The 22,020-nt window shown below is 37.2% G+C and overlaps 1 protein-coding gene across 1 annotated transcript in view; it reads left to right on the plus strand.

Moving 5' to 3' along the window:
• Positions 1-22,020, plus strand: part of LOC101018926 (T-cell immunomodulatory protein) — a 202,296-nt gene that overhangs the window by 111,675 nt on the left and 68,601 nt on the right. Inside the window, exon 7 of the mRNA XM_031657927.1 lies at positions 20,749-20,792. Coding sequence (XP_031513787.1) covers positions 20,749-20,792 — 44 coding nt within the window. The remainder of the gene's footprint in view (positions 1-20,748; positions 20,793-22,020) is intronic.

Raw genomic sequence — 22,020 nt, forward strand, 5'->3', positions numbered from 1 at the left:
CTTCAATCTGGACCAGTTCCTCACTCTTTTCCTATTTTTCATGTCCTTATCAGTTTTAAAGAATCCAGGCTTTGCATTCTGTGAGATAGCACTGTTTCCTCATTACCCAACTTAGGTCATGAATTATTTGCAGAAATTCCGCTGCAAGGAGTTGCAGAATTGATGCTGTGCATTTCTCAGTGCATCATGTCAGGAAGCACATGATGTTGACCTGTCCTACCACCATGACCTTAACCTTGCTCACCTGGTCATGTTGATGATCACCAAGTTTCTCTACCCTAAACTCACTGTTTTCCCCTTTGTAATTCATTAGTGTTTTGGGGGGCAATATTCAGATATTACATTAATAGTATTTTCTTTATGAAACTTTTGCCTAGCACCCTTAGAGTACATTGACAACTGCCTGAATCAACCTTCTACATTTGTCAAATAGTGATTCTGTATTTCCATCAATTGACATTCTACTGTTCATCTTGTACCCTCCTTGTCCCAAGCCTGGAATCAGACATTTCTCCAAGAAATCAGACCTTTCTCTCTTTTAGTAGAGAACAGTATTTCAAAACCACATTCTGAAATGGTTGCCCAGTGTGCTCGTTGCTACTGGGTTGTCATTTCCTCCAGGTTCTCTCAGTGGACACAGCTAGGAGAATACAGGTATGGATTCACATATGCACACACAAATGTACACATTTGTAACTATGTTTACATCTATTTATATTTGTATATGCTAACTATATAACCATTAATTCATTGCAGTAATTTCATTTTTAATCCAAATGGAGCACTTCAGGGTTCCTTCTAATCTTGTCTATTTTTGTAGATATCTTTTCCAGCAGTGAGAAATGTGACTTCAGTTTTCCTCTTTGTGTTACTTATTTGTTCATTGTAACCAATTCCCACCCATGCTAGTAGTATCCTCCACCTGAAGCCCATGTTTGTCATAAAGACCCTGTACATGTTTTGTTAAGTGCATGCCTAAGGATTTTATTTTCTTTAAGATGACTGTAGAGGATATTGTGTTTTTAAGTTTTGCTTCCACATATTTTAGTATATAGAAATGAAATTTATTTTTGTGTGTTGATCTTGTATACAGTGACCTTGCTCAACTCACTAACTGGTTCTAGGAGGGTTTTTTGAAGATTCCTTGGGATTTTCTACATAGACAACTTCGTCTTCTTCAAAGAGAGATAATTTTCTTTCTAATCCCTGTGACTTATTTTTCTTGTGCTGGCTATAATTTTCATTTGCTATATAGAATAAGTGGTGAGAGTGGACATACTTGTTTTGTTTCCAGTCTTAAGGGGAAAACATTTTGTCTTTCACCATTAAGTGTTATATTAACTATAGAGTTTTTTGGTAGATGCTCTATTGTATCATATTAAAGAGGTTCTCCCTATTCCTAGTTTGCTGAGAGTTCTGTGCTGAACTGGTGTTTGAGAAGTGACTGTTTTTGCATTACTATTGTGATGCAAGAGAGCCATATTGATTTGTTTGTCAAAAAAATGGCACATGTACTTTGTAGAAATATTTATTACAGTTTTCAAATAAGCATAAATAGCTGAACACAGAAAAGCAACAGAATAATGTATTAGTGTTGAGATTTATTTTGAGAGATGAAACTGATATAACATGCATCCTTCCTTTCTAAACAGCAGATTCAGTCTTAATTGAACTAAGAGTTTCACCCATCTTCATTATTACTGCAGCCACAAAATACTGACACATGAGTCTAATCATTTCTATACTTTTTATTATCAATTTCCTCTCTTTTGCCATTTTCAAGAAAGTTTTATTTGGCTATTTTAAAGCTAAAAAAATTAAATACGCTGTTTATTTGGTATGCTGTTAATTTTGGAGTTTGAAGTACATTTTCTTATCTCTGTCCTTCTTCAACTGGACACCTCTAGATAAGAAGGCAAGAAATTCTTGAAACTTTTGCTAACACTAATTGTGTATGTAATTAGAATAACCCAGTTTGGTTAGTTGAAACAAAGAGATATTGGAGTAAGAGTTTGGAATTTGATTCCTTAGGGATAAACTACTAAATCCAATACAGTCGTTTGACTGAGGCAGATTTTGGTTCCCAGGGGAACCAAACAGAAGTCACATAATTTCTAGGATGAAAACATCTCAAAAAAAATCAGTCCTCCCAGCACTTTGGGAGGCTGAGGCAGGCGGATCACTTGAAGTCAGGAGTTGAAGACCAGACCAGCCAACATGGTGAAATCACTGTCTCTACAAAAAATACGAAATTTAGTTGGGCGTGGTGACACGTGACTGTAGTCCTAGCTACTCAGGAATCTGAGGCTATAGCCTTGGAGGCGGAGGTTGCGGTAAGCCAAGATCGCACCACTGCACTACAGCCTGGGATATAGAACAAGGCTCTGTCTCAAAAAAAAAAAAAAAAAAAAAAAGGACCAGGCGTGGTGGCTCACGCCTGTAATCCCAGCACTTTGGGAGGCTGAGGTGGGCAGATCACGAGGTCAGGAGATCGAGACCATCCTGGCTAATGTGGTGAAACCCCATCTCTACTGAAAAAAAAAATACAAAATTAGCTGGGCATGGTGGCAGGCTCCTGTAGTCCCAGCCACTCGGGAGGCTGAGGCAGGAGAATGGTGTGAACCCGGAAGGCGGAACTTGCAGTGAGCCAAGATGGTGCAACTGCACTCCAGCCTGGGCGACAGAGCGAGACTCCGTCTCAAAAAAAAAAAAAAAAAAAAGCTAAAATCACTTATTTTACCTTTGCTCATGAGCATCATCCTTTTTGGTGAAAAGCAGCACACTTTTAGTCTTCATTTATTTTAATATCACATTTAATCTCTCCTTCCTCCATCCATTTCAGAATACTTGGCAAGCACTCTAAAATCTAGGCTTATTTATTTGTGTCATTCACATTAACATCTCTCTTACTTCTAGTATACTGTAATGATCTAAGTAACTTAAGAGCATCATCTGTCTTATTTGTCTTTGATTGCTGGGTGCCTAGCACAGGGTCTGGTACATAGAAGGCATTCAGGAAATTTATGTCAAATAAATGTGCAGCTATATTTTGAGTCATGGATTGCCTATCTTGATTAACAATGTTCCCTTCTTTTCTAGTACCTAAGCGACACTTGATGCCTCTGACTCATCTGTGTCTCTAAAAAGCATTCTATCAAAACTGATGAAACTCCAATTCAAAGTCAGATTTCTACCTTGACCTGTTTGCTGATTATTAGGGACACAACTAGTCAGTCATTCATTTCTTGAAAAGATTGAAATGCCTTTCCTAGTTTAACTTCTCAAGTCTACCCATCTTTTGCAGATCCTCTGTGACTAGAAACTCTAATGTACATAATTTTTCAGGCTTACACCAAAAATGCACAGAAAGAGTAACACACAATGAGTAACAGTGAGTTTTTCCTCTCATTATTTTAATGGGATCCTGTAAAACTAACCGTTTTGCTCCAACCTAGAATAAGTGTGATTTGCTTCAAAAATATGCATAAAATTTAAATTAATAATTCTCTTTCAAAATATTTTCTTTCTGTTTAATGAGATAACTGTGGGATTTTTCCTTCTTTCATTTGAATTTTGCCAGTGTACTTCAGTAAACTTTTTTGAGACAGAGTCTCGCTCTGTTGCCCAGGCTGGAGTGCAGTGGCGCAATCTCGGCTCACTGCACCCTCCGCCTCCCAAGTTGAAGCGATTCTCATGCCTCAGCTTCCCCAGTAGCTGGGATTACAGACATGTCTTGCTAATTTTTTGTATTTTTAGTAGAGATGAGATTTTGCCATGATGGCCAGGCTGGAGCCAGTGTACTTTAAAGGAACTATTTGCTCAAGTCTGAAGCTTAAAAACAAAACAACAACAACAAAAATAACATATATTTACTACTTAGTTCATCTGAATGTGGTATGTGCATGTGCATACCTGGAAAGATTTAAGATTAATTCTTTCTAGAACAGATGTTAGGCATTAAGTACTAAGGAAAATTTTAAGTGCAAGAGGTATTAATCTGTATATTGTTAAATCGAGTTCTCCCTGTGCTCAGCAAGTTCTTTTATTCAAGCCTTGAAACTACTTTTATACTAAAAGTTCTGTTTTATACTCTTACAATAGAATGTGATTGACCTGTCTATACTTGTGACAGTTTTGCTGACTAGCATGAGGGCCTGTGACTCCACTGCTTTCCATGCTCAAGTCTGCAAGTTCTTCCTCGCACAGAGGTCCCCAGCCAGGTAGAATGGATGGGAATCAGAGCATAGGGTTTTTGCAACATTGATAAGATATTCCAGTTCCCAGTTGTAATAATAATATGCTAAAGAGAGTAGGCAGTTCTCAGGGTGAAGCAAAAGAAGGTCTGACTTTTTTTATATTGATCATTTAGAAATTATCCATGTGGAAAAATGTATGCATATAATTTAGGGTCCCAAGTTCTTCCTTGGCATTTATTCATTTACGTTTTTTTTAATTACAAAAACAAGATCTTAGAGATGGGGAAAATCTCAAAAGGCATCTTGCCCAAGTCTAACCTAATGCAACATCTTAGTCATCTTCTGCTTGAATGCTTTGTTCTAAAGGAGACCTCACCGCCTCATAATGCAACACAGACTTCTTTTATGAATCAGTTTAGTTGTTAGAAAATTCAAGTCAAAATGTGCATATTTAGTTAGTTCTGTCCATTGATACTCATGTCTGGTATATAGTAGGCCCTTTATAGGTATCTGTTGAATTTTTTAAAAATTGTTCCAATAAAATTACTCTAGTTTTTATTGTTAAAGCGGACCCTAACGTAGGGGTCCCCAAACCAGTCTGAGGCCTATTAGGAACCAGGCCGCACAACAGGAGGTAAATGGCCGGAGGGTGAGCAAAGCTTCCCCTGTATTTACAGCTGCATCCCATCACTGGCATTACTGCCTGAGCTCTGTCTCCTGTCAGATCAGCAGCAGCATTAGATTCTCATAGGAGCGCGACCCCTATTGTGAACTGCACATGTGAGGGATCTAGGTTGTGTACTCCTTATGAGAATCTAACTAATGCCTGATGATCTGAGGTGAAACAATCCTGAAACCATCTCCCATCTGACCCCCATCCATGAAAAAATTGTCTTTCTTCTACAGAACCCATCCCTGGTGCCAGAAAGGTTGGGGACTACTGCCCTAACTTATAATCATAGTAACAGAATACTCAGAACAAATCATGGTCCTGCTCAGGAAAACGTAACCTTCTTTACATCATTAAATAGTGAGACAGCAAACTACCTGACAGCGAAATGACATGTCTGAGCCCTTCTTTAAAGTAATCCAGGGATGTGGAAGCTGGGTATAGATGGAACAAGGTTGGCCATGTGTTGTTGACAGTTTTTGAAATTGTGAGAAATGTGTGTGAAGTTCATTCTGCTATTATAGTTTTATATATGTTTGTACTTTTGTTTGAGATGTTCCATGGTAAAAAGTTAAAACAAAAAACCTAAGAGAGTCTTGAGAATCTCTAATCTGGAGAGTTTAAGAATCCCTGGCTTTCAGCTTCCTAGCCTAAATCAGGACAAGTCACCCTGCAGTCTCAGTAACATTATCCTGAGAAGAGGATTCTCCACACATCTCCAAGCTGAGACCCATGGATAGCCAATTTGGTGCAGGAGGTTTTAGTTTTAGAAAACAGGATAACTTTGCATTAAAGATATTAACATAAATATTAATAATGTAATTTACAGAAAGGTCACAGGAAATGAGATCCCAATTTAAAGCAATCATTTGGAAGAAAAATAACCTTCTAGTTGTTTTGAGATGCTCTTCCACTCTTTCCTTTGATTATCAGTTGTTTGCCTTAAGTCAGTTACTAGTACGTAATTACCCTTCACAGCCATCGGCAATGTCCACAGCATATTTTGCTCTTAAATTATTCTGTTACTCTAATTTCAAACCAGCCTATACTAAATGTCACTGTTTTTCAGTTAAGGAAATTGGGGATACTTAAGCTTTTATATGTGGCCACGGCAATGTAAACTGCCCTTCTGCCTCTCTTACACACAGCACAGCAGATCCACGGCACTTGCATGAAGACGGGGACCTTGCGTATTACAGAACTGTGGGATCCCCTCTCCCCTGAATCAAGACTAGTTACTGGCTCTCATCTTTTATTGTTATTCCTGTCAGATACACTTGGAGGTTCTGAATCTTCATTCTAGTCTAGAACTTAACTCGTTTCTAACAAACCTGGATGAACCCTGTTTCCCCTAGCACTTTTAAAATTGTAACAGTATCTTCACCTTTGCTTACCAAACAAGATGAGACCTTTCCTTTGGGAAAGCTTTCTTTTTTCTTTTTTCACCAAAAGCAGATATGTAATGGGAAAGCTTTTATTCCCCTTGCCTGCCTCCGGGTTTTGTTGAAATAATATGGAAGTTTAATTTCTGGATGATTAGTTTTGTTTTACTTTTTGTGCCTTCTATTTTATAAATCCTTTCTTAATAATTCGCAACCATATTATCAGTAATTAAATAAATTTTACCAGCTTTATTGCCACCTTTTTTCTTATATACCACATTTTCCCCTTTCTTCATTCCAGCTCCTGTTTCTTCTGGTGAAGTATTTTCTCAAGTTATTTTCAGAAAGGTTGTACTTAGGTTAATATATTTTCTGAGTACTGGTATGTCTTAGAATATCTTTCTCTTGCTCTTACTGTTAACTCTAAGTTTGCTATTGTAGAATTTTATAAACATTGCTCTATTATCTTCTTGCATATGGCGTAGTCCCCACTTATCCACAGTTTCACTTTCTGTGGTTTTAGTTATCCATAGTCAACTGTATTCTGAAAAGATGTGAGTACAGTGTAAGAAAATATTTTCAGAGTGAAAAGCCACATTCACATAACTTTTATTATAGTTTATTGTTATAATTGTTCTATTACTAATTTATTGTTGTTAGTCTCTTACTATGCCCAATTTGTAAATTAACTTTATCATAGGTATGTATATATAGGGAAAAAACCAGCATATTTAGGATTCAGTGCTCTGCACGGTTTTAGGCACCCACTGGTGCTCTTGGAACATGTCCCCTTGGATAAGTGGGGGCTACTGTAATACGGTCATCTTTGAAATTCCCTCCTCTTCCTGTGCATGTTCTGTTTAGGTGGGGGCCATTTATATGGTTGTTCCTGTTAGTCTTCCTTCTCTTAAGCTGTTGCTTTTCTTCTTGTGCATGAGGATTTTTCTCTGCTTACATTTCTTAAAAGAATCAGTGTTGGTGGGTAGTGCGGATGGGGTGGGTCATTATACACTTCTGTCCATCAGACAATTGCCACTGCTTCCTTTTTCCTTTCCCCTTTGGGGCTCACAAGCTGGGAGCCCACCTGGGGTGGAAGCTATATTTGAGCAAAGTGGTGGCTTGGGGGCTCTCAGACAGGAGAGTTGAAGTGATGCCTTAGAGTTGAACTCCAACTGCCTTCTTTGTGAAAGTCACTAGCAAGAGACCCAAGAGCCCTGACTTACTCCTGTGGCCTCAACTGAGGGCGTCGACAGGCTCTCTGAGTCTGAACACGTTTGTGCTTTCCAGTGGGAAATAATGAGAGGATGTTACAGGGAGGAACTCACTGCTTTGCTGAGCCTTTTTGTGTTGTTTCATCCTGTATGCTAAAAAGTTTGTATTTTGGGCAACACTGAAGTTATATAGGGCACTGACTAGAAGCACCAGCAAATCCCCCACTTTACTTTGCTAGCAAGAACTAGCAAGTAACAAATGCAGCTTTTCCTGTCACAAGCCTCGGGCCTGCTTTCTAGAGACCCTCCGTTCAGCCCTGGCATGCTTCCCCTCTCGGCTGCCGCAGCTCTGAGCTGAAAGGTTTCCCAATGGGCTGCTGGGGGGGTCCACCCCTGTTGCCCCAGTAGCTCTCTGACCTGCTCAACACTAATTAGCTCTTTCTCAATCTTACCTATTCAGTATCCTTTAAGAATGTCTTAAGATATCTGTCATTTATTATTTTTGAACATTGCAGTGACATTTAGGGAATTAAGGAAGGTAAATAATTTGTTTCTGAAATTGTCTACTACTACTGACCTGGAACCAATACGTTTTCTGTTTTTAATTCCTTTTTTAACATTTTTTTAATTTAAGGGATGCAGTGTGATATTTTAGTATATATATACCTTATGAAATTATTAAATCAGGCAAATTAACATATCCATCATGTCACATACTTGTCATTTTTTTATTCGGTATGTGCTTAAAGGTCAAACTGCTCCTGACTTTAGCAAAAATTTTAACAAATTTATATGTGTATGAAATATATGTATATATATTTATATAGGTATAAATTATATAACTACCATATTTGATACTTAATATGTTTGTACACATAAAGAACAAGATTAGAATTACTTCAAAGCACATTATATGTTTCTGTATTTTTTGTACAAAGAGCATATGATTTTACAATGTAATAAAATAATGAATGAAAGGTAATCAACAACAGACCAAAAAATCTTCCACAGAATATCTAAAATAATGTTGTCTAAATGACAAGAATGTCTGGAGGCAGGTACTTGATTTTACACATGTGCTCAAAGCTTGAGTAATTTTTAGAGAGGTGGTGATGTTTTTGTGTTCATGTGTCTTAAAGAAACAAACTTAAAGACATTTTCAGAGAAGGAATATGAATAGTCACTCAGAATCCAGGCAGGAATTTTTTACTTTAAACAAAACTAAAACCATTATACAGTATTGACCTTTACAGCTTTGGCTATTTAACTCATCCTTCTCCCAACCTGCACGTTGGCTTAGCATTACAGTATTTATGCACGGTTATTGCCATATTTGGGTTTTGGTTTTGATATTTGTGTGAAATAGCTAATATAAACTGAATCACAATGCTAGAAGCCAAATTTTTATACTTTAAATATATTTAAAAATACATGGACTATAACATACAGTATGGTTTAACATGAAATGATAAAATCCTAAGCGTTATCATGTTAAAAGAAACTTGTGAATTGCACATCCTATTGTCCATGTTTTAAACTACAAGTTAAATCTCCTAATAACCAGTATTTCCCATAGCTCATCAAGTATTTTAATTACTGCTTTTTATTTAATTATGAATAGGCTGTTTTCATATTTTTTTAATCTTTAAAAACAAATTTGGTTTTAAAAGCCCCTAGAAGTATTAGAAACTACTTTTGGGAACAGCTCATTTAAAAGGGTATTTATAATAATCCTGTGTACAATTTTTGTAATTTTTTTTTTGTTTTTTGAGACACAGTCTTGCTTTGTCACCCAGGCTAGAGTGCAGTGGCATGATCTCGGCTCACTGCAACCTCCGCCTCCTGGGTCCAAGCAGTTCTCCTGCCTCAGCCTCCTGAGTAGCTGGGATTACAGGAATACACCACCATGCTCAGCTAATTGTTGTATTTTTAGTAGAAATGGGGTTTTACTATGTTGGCTAGGCTGGTCTCAAACTCCTGACTTCAAGTGGGCCTCCCAAAGTGGTGGGATTACAGGCATGAGCCACTGCACCCAGCCTGTAATATGATTACAAATAATATATAATTACAAAAGCTTATGAAATGGTTAAAAATTCTTAAACTTCTAGAGTTAGCCAAAATTAGCTAGTTAAAAAACATTCAGTAACACTTGAACTAAGCAACACAGAGAGACACTTAAAAATCAAACAAAAACAGTTCTTGCCTTCACAAAGCTCTCAGGGGCAAAGAACACAAATAGTAGAAGGCTGGAATTGCATACAGGTGTCTGTCTGTCCTGTTAAATTTCCCTTTTCCATAATGGGCCCTTTATATATTTTAGCATACCTTCCCAGTTACTATACTTAAAAAAATAAATTTTACTTCACCCATAAACCTATATTTTTATACCAGTAATATAACTGTCCCACTTTTTAAAAATGGGCTTTTGCTGTAATCACAGTAAATTTAGCCTTGGAGCATTTAATAGTGCTTTTTTTTTGTGTGTGTGTGTGTGTGTGTTAACCTAACTGAAGCACAGATGATGAAATTTTTATTCTGATATCACTGGGGAAATTATATATTTGCACTCATTTAATAGACTACTTTAAATAATTTTTACTTGTTCATAAGCTTGACATTATGGAGTTTTTAAATTATAATTTCAGGGTGACATTTGTAGAAACACCATCAGTCTATCCTTTTACTTTTTTGATTATGCAAGAGAACTTTAACACATTATTTTTTTTTTATTGGTAAGGTTTTGGTTTAGTATTATTTAGTTTTGTTTTCTGATTACAAAAATAAGAGAGCCTATTGTAAAACATTTGGAAAGTCTGGAAAAGTATTTTAGAAAAGCTATGCTCTTTGCCACTTAGTAGATATAACCACCATGAGCACTAAGCATTCTCCGCCTGCTTCTGCTGGTTCCTGAAGTTTCAGGCACACCAAAAGAAGCTGCAGCAATGACAGCTGATGCCTCTAAATCCTGAAATCCAGAATGAATAGACTCTATAGTTTGTTTTAAAAACAAAACAGTAATAGCTAACGTTTATTGTTTATCATGTGCCTTCTGCTTTACATGATTGCTTCCTATAATCATATCATATTATAAGATTTAGATGAAAATATGTGAGTATGTATGTAATGTTACATATGCTATAAGGACAAAGAGAATGTAGAAAATTAGCTTACATAATAGCAAGTTCCATTTCTGGTTCTGCTCTGCATTTCTGAGATTGAGAGGATGCATCCTCCATGATCCAGCCTCATTCATTCAGACCCAGACTGTTGAAGGCTCTCTGTTCTCTAGATAATTTTGTTACATGTGAGCAAACTTACACAAAGAGCCCTTTAAACCCAGGCTACTTCCCTCTGAGCTAGGGTATTAAGTACCTGAAACTACCAGATAACAATGTAGATCCCAGTTTTGAATCAAATAATTATGAAATAATTTATAAGGTTTATAAAAACTCCAGTTTAGAGGTTTTTATAAACCTTATAAATTATTTCATCCAACTGTCTTACTTTAAATGTTTTTGTAAAACCATAAAAGAGAGAGAGGTGAAGTGATTTGTCCGTGATCACATCTTTCATTAGCTAATACAGCAAGACGTGGCCCTACTTGATGAGATTTTCTGTGCTGAATGAATAGGAAGCTTGAAAGGAGTGGTGCTTATGACTTTGAGCCAACGTTGGTGTCAGATAGTTGCCTTGACGTTTACCCTTATCAACACTCATGACCTAAAGACTTAGTTTCTGTTAGTAGCAGATTATTAATAACAGAGGATGAACTACTAACATACATATAAAACTTATACTCTCTTGTGTTTTCCAGCAATATTTAATTCAGTTCTGCCTTTTATGAAGAATTTATATCTAATTGTAATAAACTGTGATTGAAACCATATTCCTGATGAGTCTGTCCCTTTAATATGCTGAGCAATAAGAGGGGAAAAAATAAGAATAAAAATTTTCTTTACATGGTCTGTAAATTTCAAGAAACCTAATGTTTTTCAGACATTTTCAAATTTCATTAACTCAGGAGGCGAAGAAGATAATAAGTATGACAGTAGGTGTCCTCTTTTTTTCTTATAAGAAAACTAGGCCAGGCATGGTGGGTCACACCTGGAATCCCAGCAGTTTGGGAGGTCAAGGCAGGCGAATCACTTGAGGCCCCAAGTTCGATACCAGCCTGGCCAACATGGTGAAACCCCATGACTACTAAAAATACAAAAATTAGCCAGGTGTGGTGGCAGGTGCCTGTAATCCCAGCTACTTGGGAGGCTGAGGCACGAAAATCACTTGAAACCAGGAGGCAGAGGTTGCAGTGCACCAAGATGGTGCCACTGCCTTTCAGCCTGGACAACAGAGTGAGACTCTGTCTCAAAAAAGAAAGAAAAGAAAACTAAAGGGTGGGTCACAGAGGATTTGAGTGGTAAAGCCAAAGCTAAAAGTAAAATTTCATCCTTACTTCTGTAGCACTCCTTAACAAAAGCAGTATCATTACTGAATATAGCTAAAGACATATTTTCCTACCTTACATCAAACATATGTAGCTAGTAGAGCCCAGAAGCCACACAGTCTGAGTCAGCCTCACCTGCTGCATAGTCATATAGATATCACTGGGAAAAGGACAAGTCGTTCTGTAGGTAAAATGATTTCTGAGTCGACACAGAATAACCTTTATAATACTATGTTGAGAGTTCAGAATTCCTAATTAAGCAATATTATGAACCAGCATGATAATTAATCAAGGGTTAGTATTGTTTCTCCTTGAATCTGTGGTTGCAAAAAACAAGGAAATGCATACTCTATTTGTATTATGTAGATACCCCTTTTTATAACACATATCTATGGCAAATATGTATCATATTTTTTTTCATGTTTAATACCTAGTTTGATTTTATTGTATAAAATTTCTTAGTGGAGAAAAGATGTGGCAAAGTTAAGGTTATATTTAAGTCTTATCATGTGATCCTAATGTTATAATGTGAAACTTCAAATTTGACAGGAGGTCTTGTGAAAAAACAAAAACAGATGCAAGAACCGAGTTTTTAGCTTATTATATACAAAATGAAAGAAACTACTACATGATTTTTGAATTAGCATTATGTGGTTAATACTAATGTGATTATGTGATAGCATAGATTATGTAATACTGTATGCTAACCAAGACACAGACATTTTTTCTTATACAGAAAATAACCCAATGATTCATTGATTTCTCATCTTCTATCATAGTAGGATAATGTGTTCTTTAAATGAGTTAGTTTCTTGTTGCTTGTTGAAAGCAGTGGCCACATAGTCTTGCAAAAGAGTTCCATTCACCTTGTGACCGTGAATATGGGCCGACGCTTCAGTTCTTCAGTTTCCTCTTCAAAAAAAAAAAGGAGGAGGCGGGAGGCAAGGGACAATTAGAATTATTTCATAGTCTTGATATGAAGATTAAGGAAGAGCATTTGTAAAAGAAAATTCATGTGTTCACAGCTTGGCACTTAGCAGAAGATCAATAAATGGTCTTTTTAGATGTTTGATAGTCTTTTCTGGAGAATAGTTTCATTGTGTACATCAAAAGCTTTAAGATTGAACCCAGAAATTATGTTTTATGCATTTATCCCAAGGAAATTGTCAGAGATGTGCCAAAGATCTATGTATAAATGTACCAGGTCCATAAAGCTGATCTTGCCAATGGTGTTTTTAGGAGGAAAAAAAATTGGGGTGTGAGGAGGGGACGAACCTAAAGATCCTAATAAAAAGAAGGGGTAAATACACACACAAACAATGGAATACCATGCAATTATGTGGTTGAAGTAATAGATGTGGGGTAATTACACAATAATATGTAGTATGATTTCATCTACATAATTTTTTTTTTTTTTGAGACGGAATTTTGCTCTTGTTGTCCAGGCTGGAATGCAATGGCACGAGCTCAGCTCACTGCAACCTCCACCTCCTGGGTTCAAGCGATTCTCCTGCGTCAGCCACCGTCATAGCTGAGATTACAGGCACGCACCACCATGCCCTACTAATTTTTTTGTATTTTTAGTAGAGACAGGGTTTCACCGTGTTGGCAAGGCTGGTCTTGAACTCCTGACCTTAGGTGATTCATCCACCTCGACCTCCCAAAGTGCTGGGATTACAGGCGTGAGCCACCACACCCAGCCTAAAAAAATTTTTTAAAAGAAGTATGTATGTGTTAGTCTGCTCAGGCTTAGAGCCACCACACCCAGCCTAAAAAAATTTTTTAAAAGAAGTATGTATGTGTTAGTCTGCTCAGGCTTCCATAACAAAATACCACAGGCTGAGTGTCTTCAACAACAGAAATTTATTTCTCACAGTTTTAAAAGCTAGGAAGTTAAAGATCAAAGTGCTGGGAAGGTAGATTCACTCCGAGCAGCCTCGCCTCCTGGCTTCTAGGTGGCTGCCATCTCAGCGTGTGCTCACATGTTCTCTTCGTGTGCATTTAGGTAGAAACAGCAAGCTCACTTATTAGGAGACACTGATCCTCTCCCTGTGACCTCATTTAACCTTAATTGCTTCCTTAGAGGCCGTGTCTCCAAGAACAGCCACATTGGGGGTTAGGGCTTCAACATATGAATTTGAGGGAGGGGGTACTCATTCAATCCATAACATAAAGAGGGGTAAATACACACACACGATGGAATACCATGCAATTATGCATAATTATGCATAATGTAAGAGACAGAACAAAACCAAACTTTGTTCTGTCTACTCTCACACAATCACTACCACACAGAATACTTCATCTCTGGTCAGCAAAATATGTAGGGATTCTGCCTTCCCCCTCCATACATCAACCAATCAATTCTGACACTGTCTACCAAGAGATAGTCTGTCAGATCCCACAGGTTGAGGGCTCAGCCCCACAAGATTGCCCCACATTGCAAATGCCAATCACAAGTCCCAGGTCAGGACCTGTACTTCTAACTAACTGGCTATGAATCAGTCTTCCCATGACCGCCTCCTTGGGTTTGATTTGCTAGAGCAGCTCACAGAACTCAAGGAAACAATTTACTTACATTTACCTGCTTATTATAAAAGGTATTACAAAGGATACAGGCAAACGTCCAGATGGAAGAGATGCACGGGGCTGGGTATGCATAAGGCCGTTTTTGAACATGATGTAAATGAAATCATACAGGATGTGCTCTTGGTGCCTGGCTTCGTTTGCTCAACACTATGTCTGAGATTCATCGAACACATTTATTTATTTAGAGACAGAGTCTCCCTCTGTCGCCCAGGCTTGAGTCCAGTAGTGCAATCTCGGCTCACTGCAACCCCCGCCTCCCAGGTTCAAGCGATTCTTCTGCCTCAGCCTCCCGAGTAGCTAGGATTACAGGTGCCTGCCATCACTCCCGACTAATTTTTGCATTTTTAGTAGAAACGGAGTTTCACCATGTTGGCCAGGCTGGTCTCGAACTCCTAATCGCACACCTCGGCCTCCCATAGTGCTGGGATTACAGGAGTGAGCCGCCATGCCCAGCCCAACACATACTTTTAAATGGAACTTTATGAAACATACTTGCATGCGTCTTGGGTTTTTTACCTTAATAAAGTATAAGCCCCCTTACAAGTCAGCACGTACAGGCCTCCCTCATTCTTCTGATACCTCCGTATCATTCCATAATGTTATATATGTTCCACAATTTATTTCGCTTTATCTCTTAGCGGATTTCATAGACATGAGTTGAAGAGACTGTGTTTTTAATGTTAATCAATAATAACAAATTATCTTCCCTGAAAGTTGTAGGGATTTATATTTTCACCAGCATATAACACTATCCAATTTACCACATACTCATCTGAGAGTCCTAAATTTTTATTTCACTAATGAATTTGTTTTTAAAATAAGTAATGCAGATGGTCTATTAAAAATTTCATGGGTGTATGATAAAAGTAAGTCTCCCTTTTACTCATCTCCCAGTGATACAGTTCTCTTCCCAGAGACAACCTCTTTGTATCTAAGATATTGTATGCATATACAAATATATATATGTATAATATAGAATACATTCAGTAGTTAAAGAAGCAATTGAAACTTCTTTAACTACTGAATAGTATCATATAGTATGGTTACAACATAATTTAATGAGTTCCTTATTCACATATGTCATGTGGTTTTCAATCTCTTATTATTAATACCACTGTAAAGAATATCCTGTAGAATAAATTATTAAAAATGGAATTGTTAAAACATATATATTTTTAAATAAACATTTTATTGAAATATAACATACAGAAAAGTATACATAAGTGCACAGGTCTATAAATTTTAACAGTAAACATACCCATACAATTACACCCAGATCAAGAAACAAATACTACCAACATCCAAAATGTGCCCTCCAGCTCCTTTATTAGTTACTAACCCAGTTCACCTAAAGTAATTGCTACTATAATTTCCAGTACCACAGATTAATTCTGCCTTGTTTTGAATGTTATATTGTATTTTTTAACAGATATCCCTTCACAGAAATTGTATAATTTCCTACTTCCACCTAACTATATATATGAAAATGCTCTTTTCCTAACACCTTCAACAACCCAAGGGGTTATTAAACTTTTTTATCTTTGCCAGTTACGTGAAAAATATGTCCTATTTTTATTTCATGTTTTTCTTATAATGAAGTTCAGCATCTTTTCATATATTTAAGAGCCATTTGTATCTTTATTTCTATCTATAGTCCTTGTCCTTTCTTATTTTCTAATGGATTTGTAAATGTACTGCAGTATATGTTAAAGACCCCTTGGTGAATATATTTATTATTTTCCCTACAGACAATTTTATCATGCTTTTCTTTTTCACCTATCTCTTGGGAATAATATTGGTTTTTTCCTAACTAGTGCAGTTGAGTGTCTTTCTCAGTGTTTTTTGATTATTTGCATTTTCTCTTCTAGATATTACTTCTTGAAATCCTTTGTTTTCTATTGGATTATCTTCTGATATCTAGAAATTCTTTTTATATTAGCAATAGTATCTCTTTATACTGTTACATCACAAAAAGTTCACCCCCTTTGTCAGTAGTCTTTTAAAATTTTATGGTATCTTTCTTATTTTGTAACAGCTTTATTGAGATGTAATTCACATACCATATCATGACCCATTTGAAGTATACAATTTAATGGCTTTAGCATATTCTCAGAGTTGTGCAACCATCATTGCAATCATTTGAGAATATAGTCATCACGACAGAAAGAAACCCTGTACCCATTGTCTGTCATGCTCCCATCATCCCCCAGCTCCAGGCAACCACTCATTTACTTTATGTATCCATTGATTTGCCTATTCTGGACATTTCATATAAACGGGGTCATATTGTGTGACTGGCTTCTTTCACTTGGAGCAGGACGAGCCGCAGACAAAACTCCTCAGACACCGAGTTAAAGAAGGAAGGGGTTTATTCGGCTGGGGGCATCGGCAAGACTCCTGTCTCAAGAGCCGAGCTCCCCGAGTGAGCAATTCCTGTCCGTTTTAAGGGCTCACAACTCTAAGGGGGTGCGTGTGAGAGGGTCGTGATTGATGGAGCAAGCAGGGGTTACATGACTGGGGGCTGCGTGCACCGGTAATTAGATCGGAACAAAACAAGATAGGGATTTTCACAGTGCATTTCTATACAATGTCTGTAATCTATAGATAACAGAACCGATTAGGTCAGGGGTGGATCTTTAACTACCAGGCCCAGGGTGCGGCGCCGGGCTGTCTACCTGTGGATTTCATTTCTGCCTTTTAGTTTTTACTTCTTCTTTCTTTGGAGGCAGAAATTGGGCATAAGACAATATGAGGGATGGTCTCCTCCCTTACACTTAGCATAATGTTTTCAAGATTCATCCATGTTGTAATATGCATTCAGTACTTTATTCCTTTTAATTGCAAAATAATATTCTGTTGCATATATATTCCAGATTTTGTTTATCCAGTGATCATTTGATGGACATTTGGATGGTTTCCACCTTTTGGCTATTATAAATAATACTGCTATGAACACTGATGTACAAGTTTCTGTTTGGATTTTTGCTTGTTTGTTTTTCTTGGACTATGGCTGGAAATGAATTACTGGGTCAAAGGAGAACTTTATGTTCAGCCTTTTAAGGAATTGCCACGTTGTTTTCCAAAGCAGCTGCACCATTCCACATTTCCATCAGAAATGTATAAGAGTTCCAGTTTCTTCACATCTTCAGCAATATTTGTTATTCTTGGACTGCTTTATTGTAACCACCTTAGTGTGTATAAAATGTTAACTCATTGTGGGTTTTTTTTTTTACCATCTTAACCATTTTTTAAATTGTGGTTAAAAACGTGTCACACAAAATTTGCCATCTTAACCATTTTTAAGGTATAGTTCAGTAGAGTTATGTATATTTGCATTGTGGTGAAACACATTTCCAGACCTTTTTCTTCTTGCAAAACTGAAACTCTATACCCATTAAACAGCTCCGTTTTTCCCCTTCCCCGTAGCCCTGACTAAGCACCATTCTACTTTGTCTCTGTGAATTTGACTACTTTAGATAACTCATTAAATGAAATTATACAATAATAAGTGGTTAGATAACTCATTAAATGAAATTATACAGTAAGTGGAAATTATACAATAACTGCTTATTTCTCCTAACATAATGTCTTCAGGGTTCATCCATATTGTAATATGTGACAAGATTTCCTTCCTTTTTAAGGCTGAATAATATTCCGTTGTATGTATTTACCATATTTTATTCATTCATCTGTCAGTGGACATTTGGCTTGCTTCCGCCTGTTGGCTATTGTGACTAATGCTGCCATGAACATGGGCATGCATCTTATAGTGATTCTGCTGTATATTTTTCTGATAGCTAATGATGTTGCGCATCTTTTCATGAGCTTATTGGCCATCTGTATATCTTCTTTGGAGAAATACCTATTCAGATCCTTTTCCTGTTGTCAACTGGGTTGTCTTTTTATTGTTCAAGTTTAAGAGTTCTTTTATTATTTTGTCTTTGTCAAATATGCGTTTTATATAGGGAGGTATTATCCAGCACCATTTACTGAATAATCTACCTTTTTTTTTTTTTTTAGACAGGATCTCCCTCTGTCACCCAGGCCGGAGGGCAGTACCATGATCTCAGATCACTGCAACCTCTGCTTCCTGGCTCAAGTGATCCTTCTGCCTCAGCCTCCTGAGTAGCTGAGACCACAGATGCGTGTCACCACATCTGGCTAATTTTTTTTTTTTTTTTTTCTGGTAGAGACAGGGTTTCTCCATGTTGTCCAGGCTGGTCTCAAACTCCTGAGCTCAAGTGATCTACCCACCTCAGCCTCCCAAAGTGCTGGGATTACAGGCGTGAGCCACTGTGCCTAGCCTGAATAAACCATCTTTTTTTCATCCTTTAACAAGTATTTATTGAGCAAATATGTTGGGTGAGACCCTGAGAAAATAAGGAATAAAATGATGCAGCGGTAACATCTGTGTGCAAAGACATATGTGTGCGTAAATAACTGTGGGTCAGCTAGAAATGGTTTAAATGAAGGCTTGTGCAAATCATTTTGGAACAATTGGAAAAGAGCTACCAATGTCTACCTAAACTTTAGGGAAGAAGATAAAAGGAGAGTGAGAAGTGAGGGTTTTCGTAATAAAAGAGTGAGAACCAGGCACTGTGCTGGGGAAGGAAATTTAAACATTGAAAACTGCTTGCTAGTGTAAAATATTTATTTCACTGTTTCCTCAGGTTGAATTTAATGCAAATATTCTATAGTAAATGAACAGGTATTCTCTTTTGTGATGAAATATGTCATGCTCATTTCTCGGTGCCTTTTACCTTACATCCTCTGTGTCTTAGTCCATTTAGGCTGCTATTAACATAAAAAAAACCTGGCCAGGCCCGGTGGCTCACACCTGTAATCCCAGCACTTTGGGAGGCCGAGGCAGGTAGATCACAAGGTCAAGAGATTGAGACCATCCTGGCCAACATGGTGAAACCACGTCTCTACTAAAAATACAAAAATTAACTGGGCGTGGTGGCATGCGCCTATAGTCCCAGCTACTAGGGAGGCTGAGACAGGAGAATCGCTTGAACCCAGGAGGCGGAGGTTGCAGTGAGCCAAGATCATGCCACTGCACTCCAGCCTGGTGACAGAGCAAGACTCTGTCTCAAAAAGAAAAAAAACAAAAACCTTAGGGTAATTTATAAACAACAGAAATTTATTGCTCACAGTACTTGAGGTTGGGAAGTCCAAGGTCAAGGTACTGGCAAATTCAATGTCTGGTGAGGTCTCACCTCTGCTTCAAAAATGGCACCTTGTTGCCATGTCCTCACATGGCAGAAGGGGTCAAGAGAAATTACTGGAGCCTCTTTTGTCAAGGCATTAATCCCATTCATGAGGATGGAACCATTGTGACTTAATCTCTTCACAAAGGCCCCACCTCTTAACATTGTCACATTGGGTATTAGGTTCCAAGATATGAATCTGGGGGGATACCAACATTCAAATCATCGCACCCTGCCTAAGACAAACATTTGTATTAGAATGATTGTCATTCCATAGTCATGTAATATAAACAAACAGAATCAACCATTTTCTTCTGGATATGTGTAATATACAGACAAATATTCACAATTATGAAAATAATTTGTGCATACCGAGAACTATCAGCTCTTTATCTTATAACATATAGCATTTTTAAATAATAGCATATAATGGCTGCTTTCTTATCAAAGCTATCACTTCACCAAAAGTGGTACAAATATGGTTTTATTTCAGAACTCATATTATTTAGATAGAGATTATTCAGATATTTTAACCTATTTTTGCTGATTATAGAATAAATGTATCACAAAGTTATTTTTGTTTATTTGTTGTAGACTCATCAACTATTTTATAGTTATGCTCTCTATATTAGTTATCAAGGGTACCCAAAATCTTTGACCCAGAATTACATAATGGGAAAAGTCTAGTTTGAGATATAAAGTGCTGAATGCTCTATTTGTTTTTCTTAGTATACATTTAGTTGGTTCTCATTTAGCACCCCTCTGTCAGAATCTACGGTTCTATTTTAGGTATGGTATGATATAATCATAATTTATCTCACCTATATAGTTCACAAAATAGTAGCATCTTGACGGTTTAGGTTTTTGAAATATTGGTATAAAGTGAACAACAGAACTTTAATTTGCTCAGATCTAAAGAAATGGAATTGGTTTCTGCTTGTGATTATGAATCAATAGAGTATATTAATGGATCTTAGGGAGAAAATTAGAGCTCACTTTAAATATAAACTTATAATAGTAATAATTGCCTGTTGTTTATTTTTCCACAGTTCTTAGTGGTCTGTGTTCTAATGACTGTCCTCGTAAGATAACAGTAAGTAAACTTAACTCTGTTATAAATGTGTCTATGAAAATTATCTGTATAAGTAGACTCACACAAAATAGTTGGTATAGATTGTAATCAAATATCATCATTATTTGGCAGTAAAGAATCCTTCATTACTCAAGAAAACTGTGCTGAAAGTAAAGTACCTTTCCTAAAAACAGTCTTACCTGAAGGGTCGTCTTTATGAAGTCTTTTCTGATATCCTTAGAGGAGTGACTACCCCTTCAATCGTTTTAAGACATTTTGGCATTTATAATATTTCATTACCCTTGTTTAGATTAGATGCCTCTCCACACAGGACTGTAACCCCCTGAGGTCAAGAACCACGTCATCTTGTGTACCTGGTATAGGTCACAGAGCCAAGCATATAGTAGGCAATTAGTGACTTTTTTGTGTGTAGTCTTAATATTGACTTGCTGTCTAATAGAATGTTTCAGTGAAATAACAAATGTGAAAATAATTAGTTTTTGTCAGAACCAATTCATGTAAACTGAAATAAGAATATTGTATTTGAAAGTATGCATGTGTTTGTGTGTGTGTACAGGGAACTGTTTGGGGTCTTTGTAGTAATCCTTGTTTCAAAAGAAATTAGCCAGTGTTTAAAGATAAGGAAACTGAGACACAGAGAAGTTAAATTATCCAAAGTCATGGAGCTATTAAATAGTGGAACTGCAATACAAACTAGATGTTCTCATTATTGTCTCATATTGTTACAGTGTCATTAAACATTACATTGACAATATTTTATGTATAGTTGGGAAACTTCCCATATTTAAGAAGTGTGGAAACAGACCCTGACACAGGGATATAATCTAGATTCAAATTGGGGGCAACACCTCTGAAGTAGTGAAGAAAGCAGCAGTGGCAGAAGGAGAAGATGCATGGGGAGCTCTGGAGCTAAGATGATCCTTCAAATGTGGCCCGAACTGAGCCAGAGGGGCCCAGCCTTTGAACTCTTGCATCAATCACACATCACATCCAGACAGGCCTCCAGGAAAGTGTTAACATTTGTATGAGGCAGCTCCCTTTGGCTAAGAACAATCTCCAGGTAGGAACCCTGCTGTGAGCTATTAGCAGCCAACACAGGCCAGCTCAAGGAATAAGTGTGTAGGTCCTGAAGAGAAGATCTGGATGAGGCATCACCACAGTCACTGCCATGTGCATGTGAATGTTTGGTCCAACCCATATACTTTTATATCACTGTAAAACTGTGGAT

This window comes from Papio anubis, chromosome 18 (assembly GCF_008728515.1).
Source record: "Papio anubis isolate 15944 chromosome 18, Panubis1.0, whole genome shotgun sequence".
Classification (NCBI taxonomy): domain Eukaryota; kingdom Metazoa; phylum Chordata; class Mammalia; order Primates; family Cercopithecidae; genus Papio; species Papio anubis.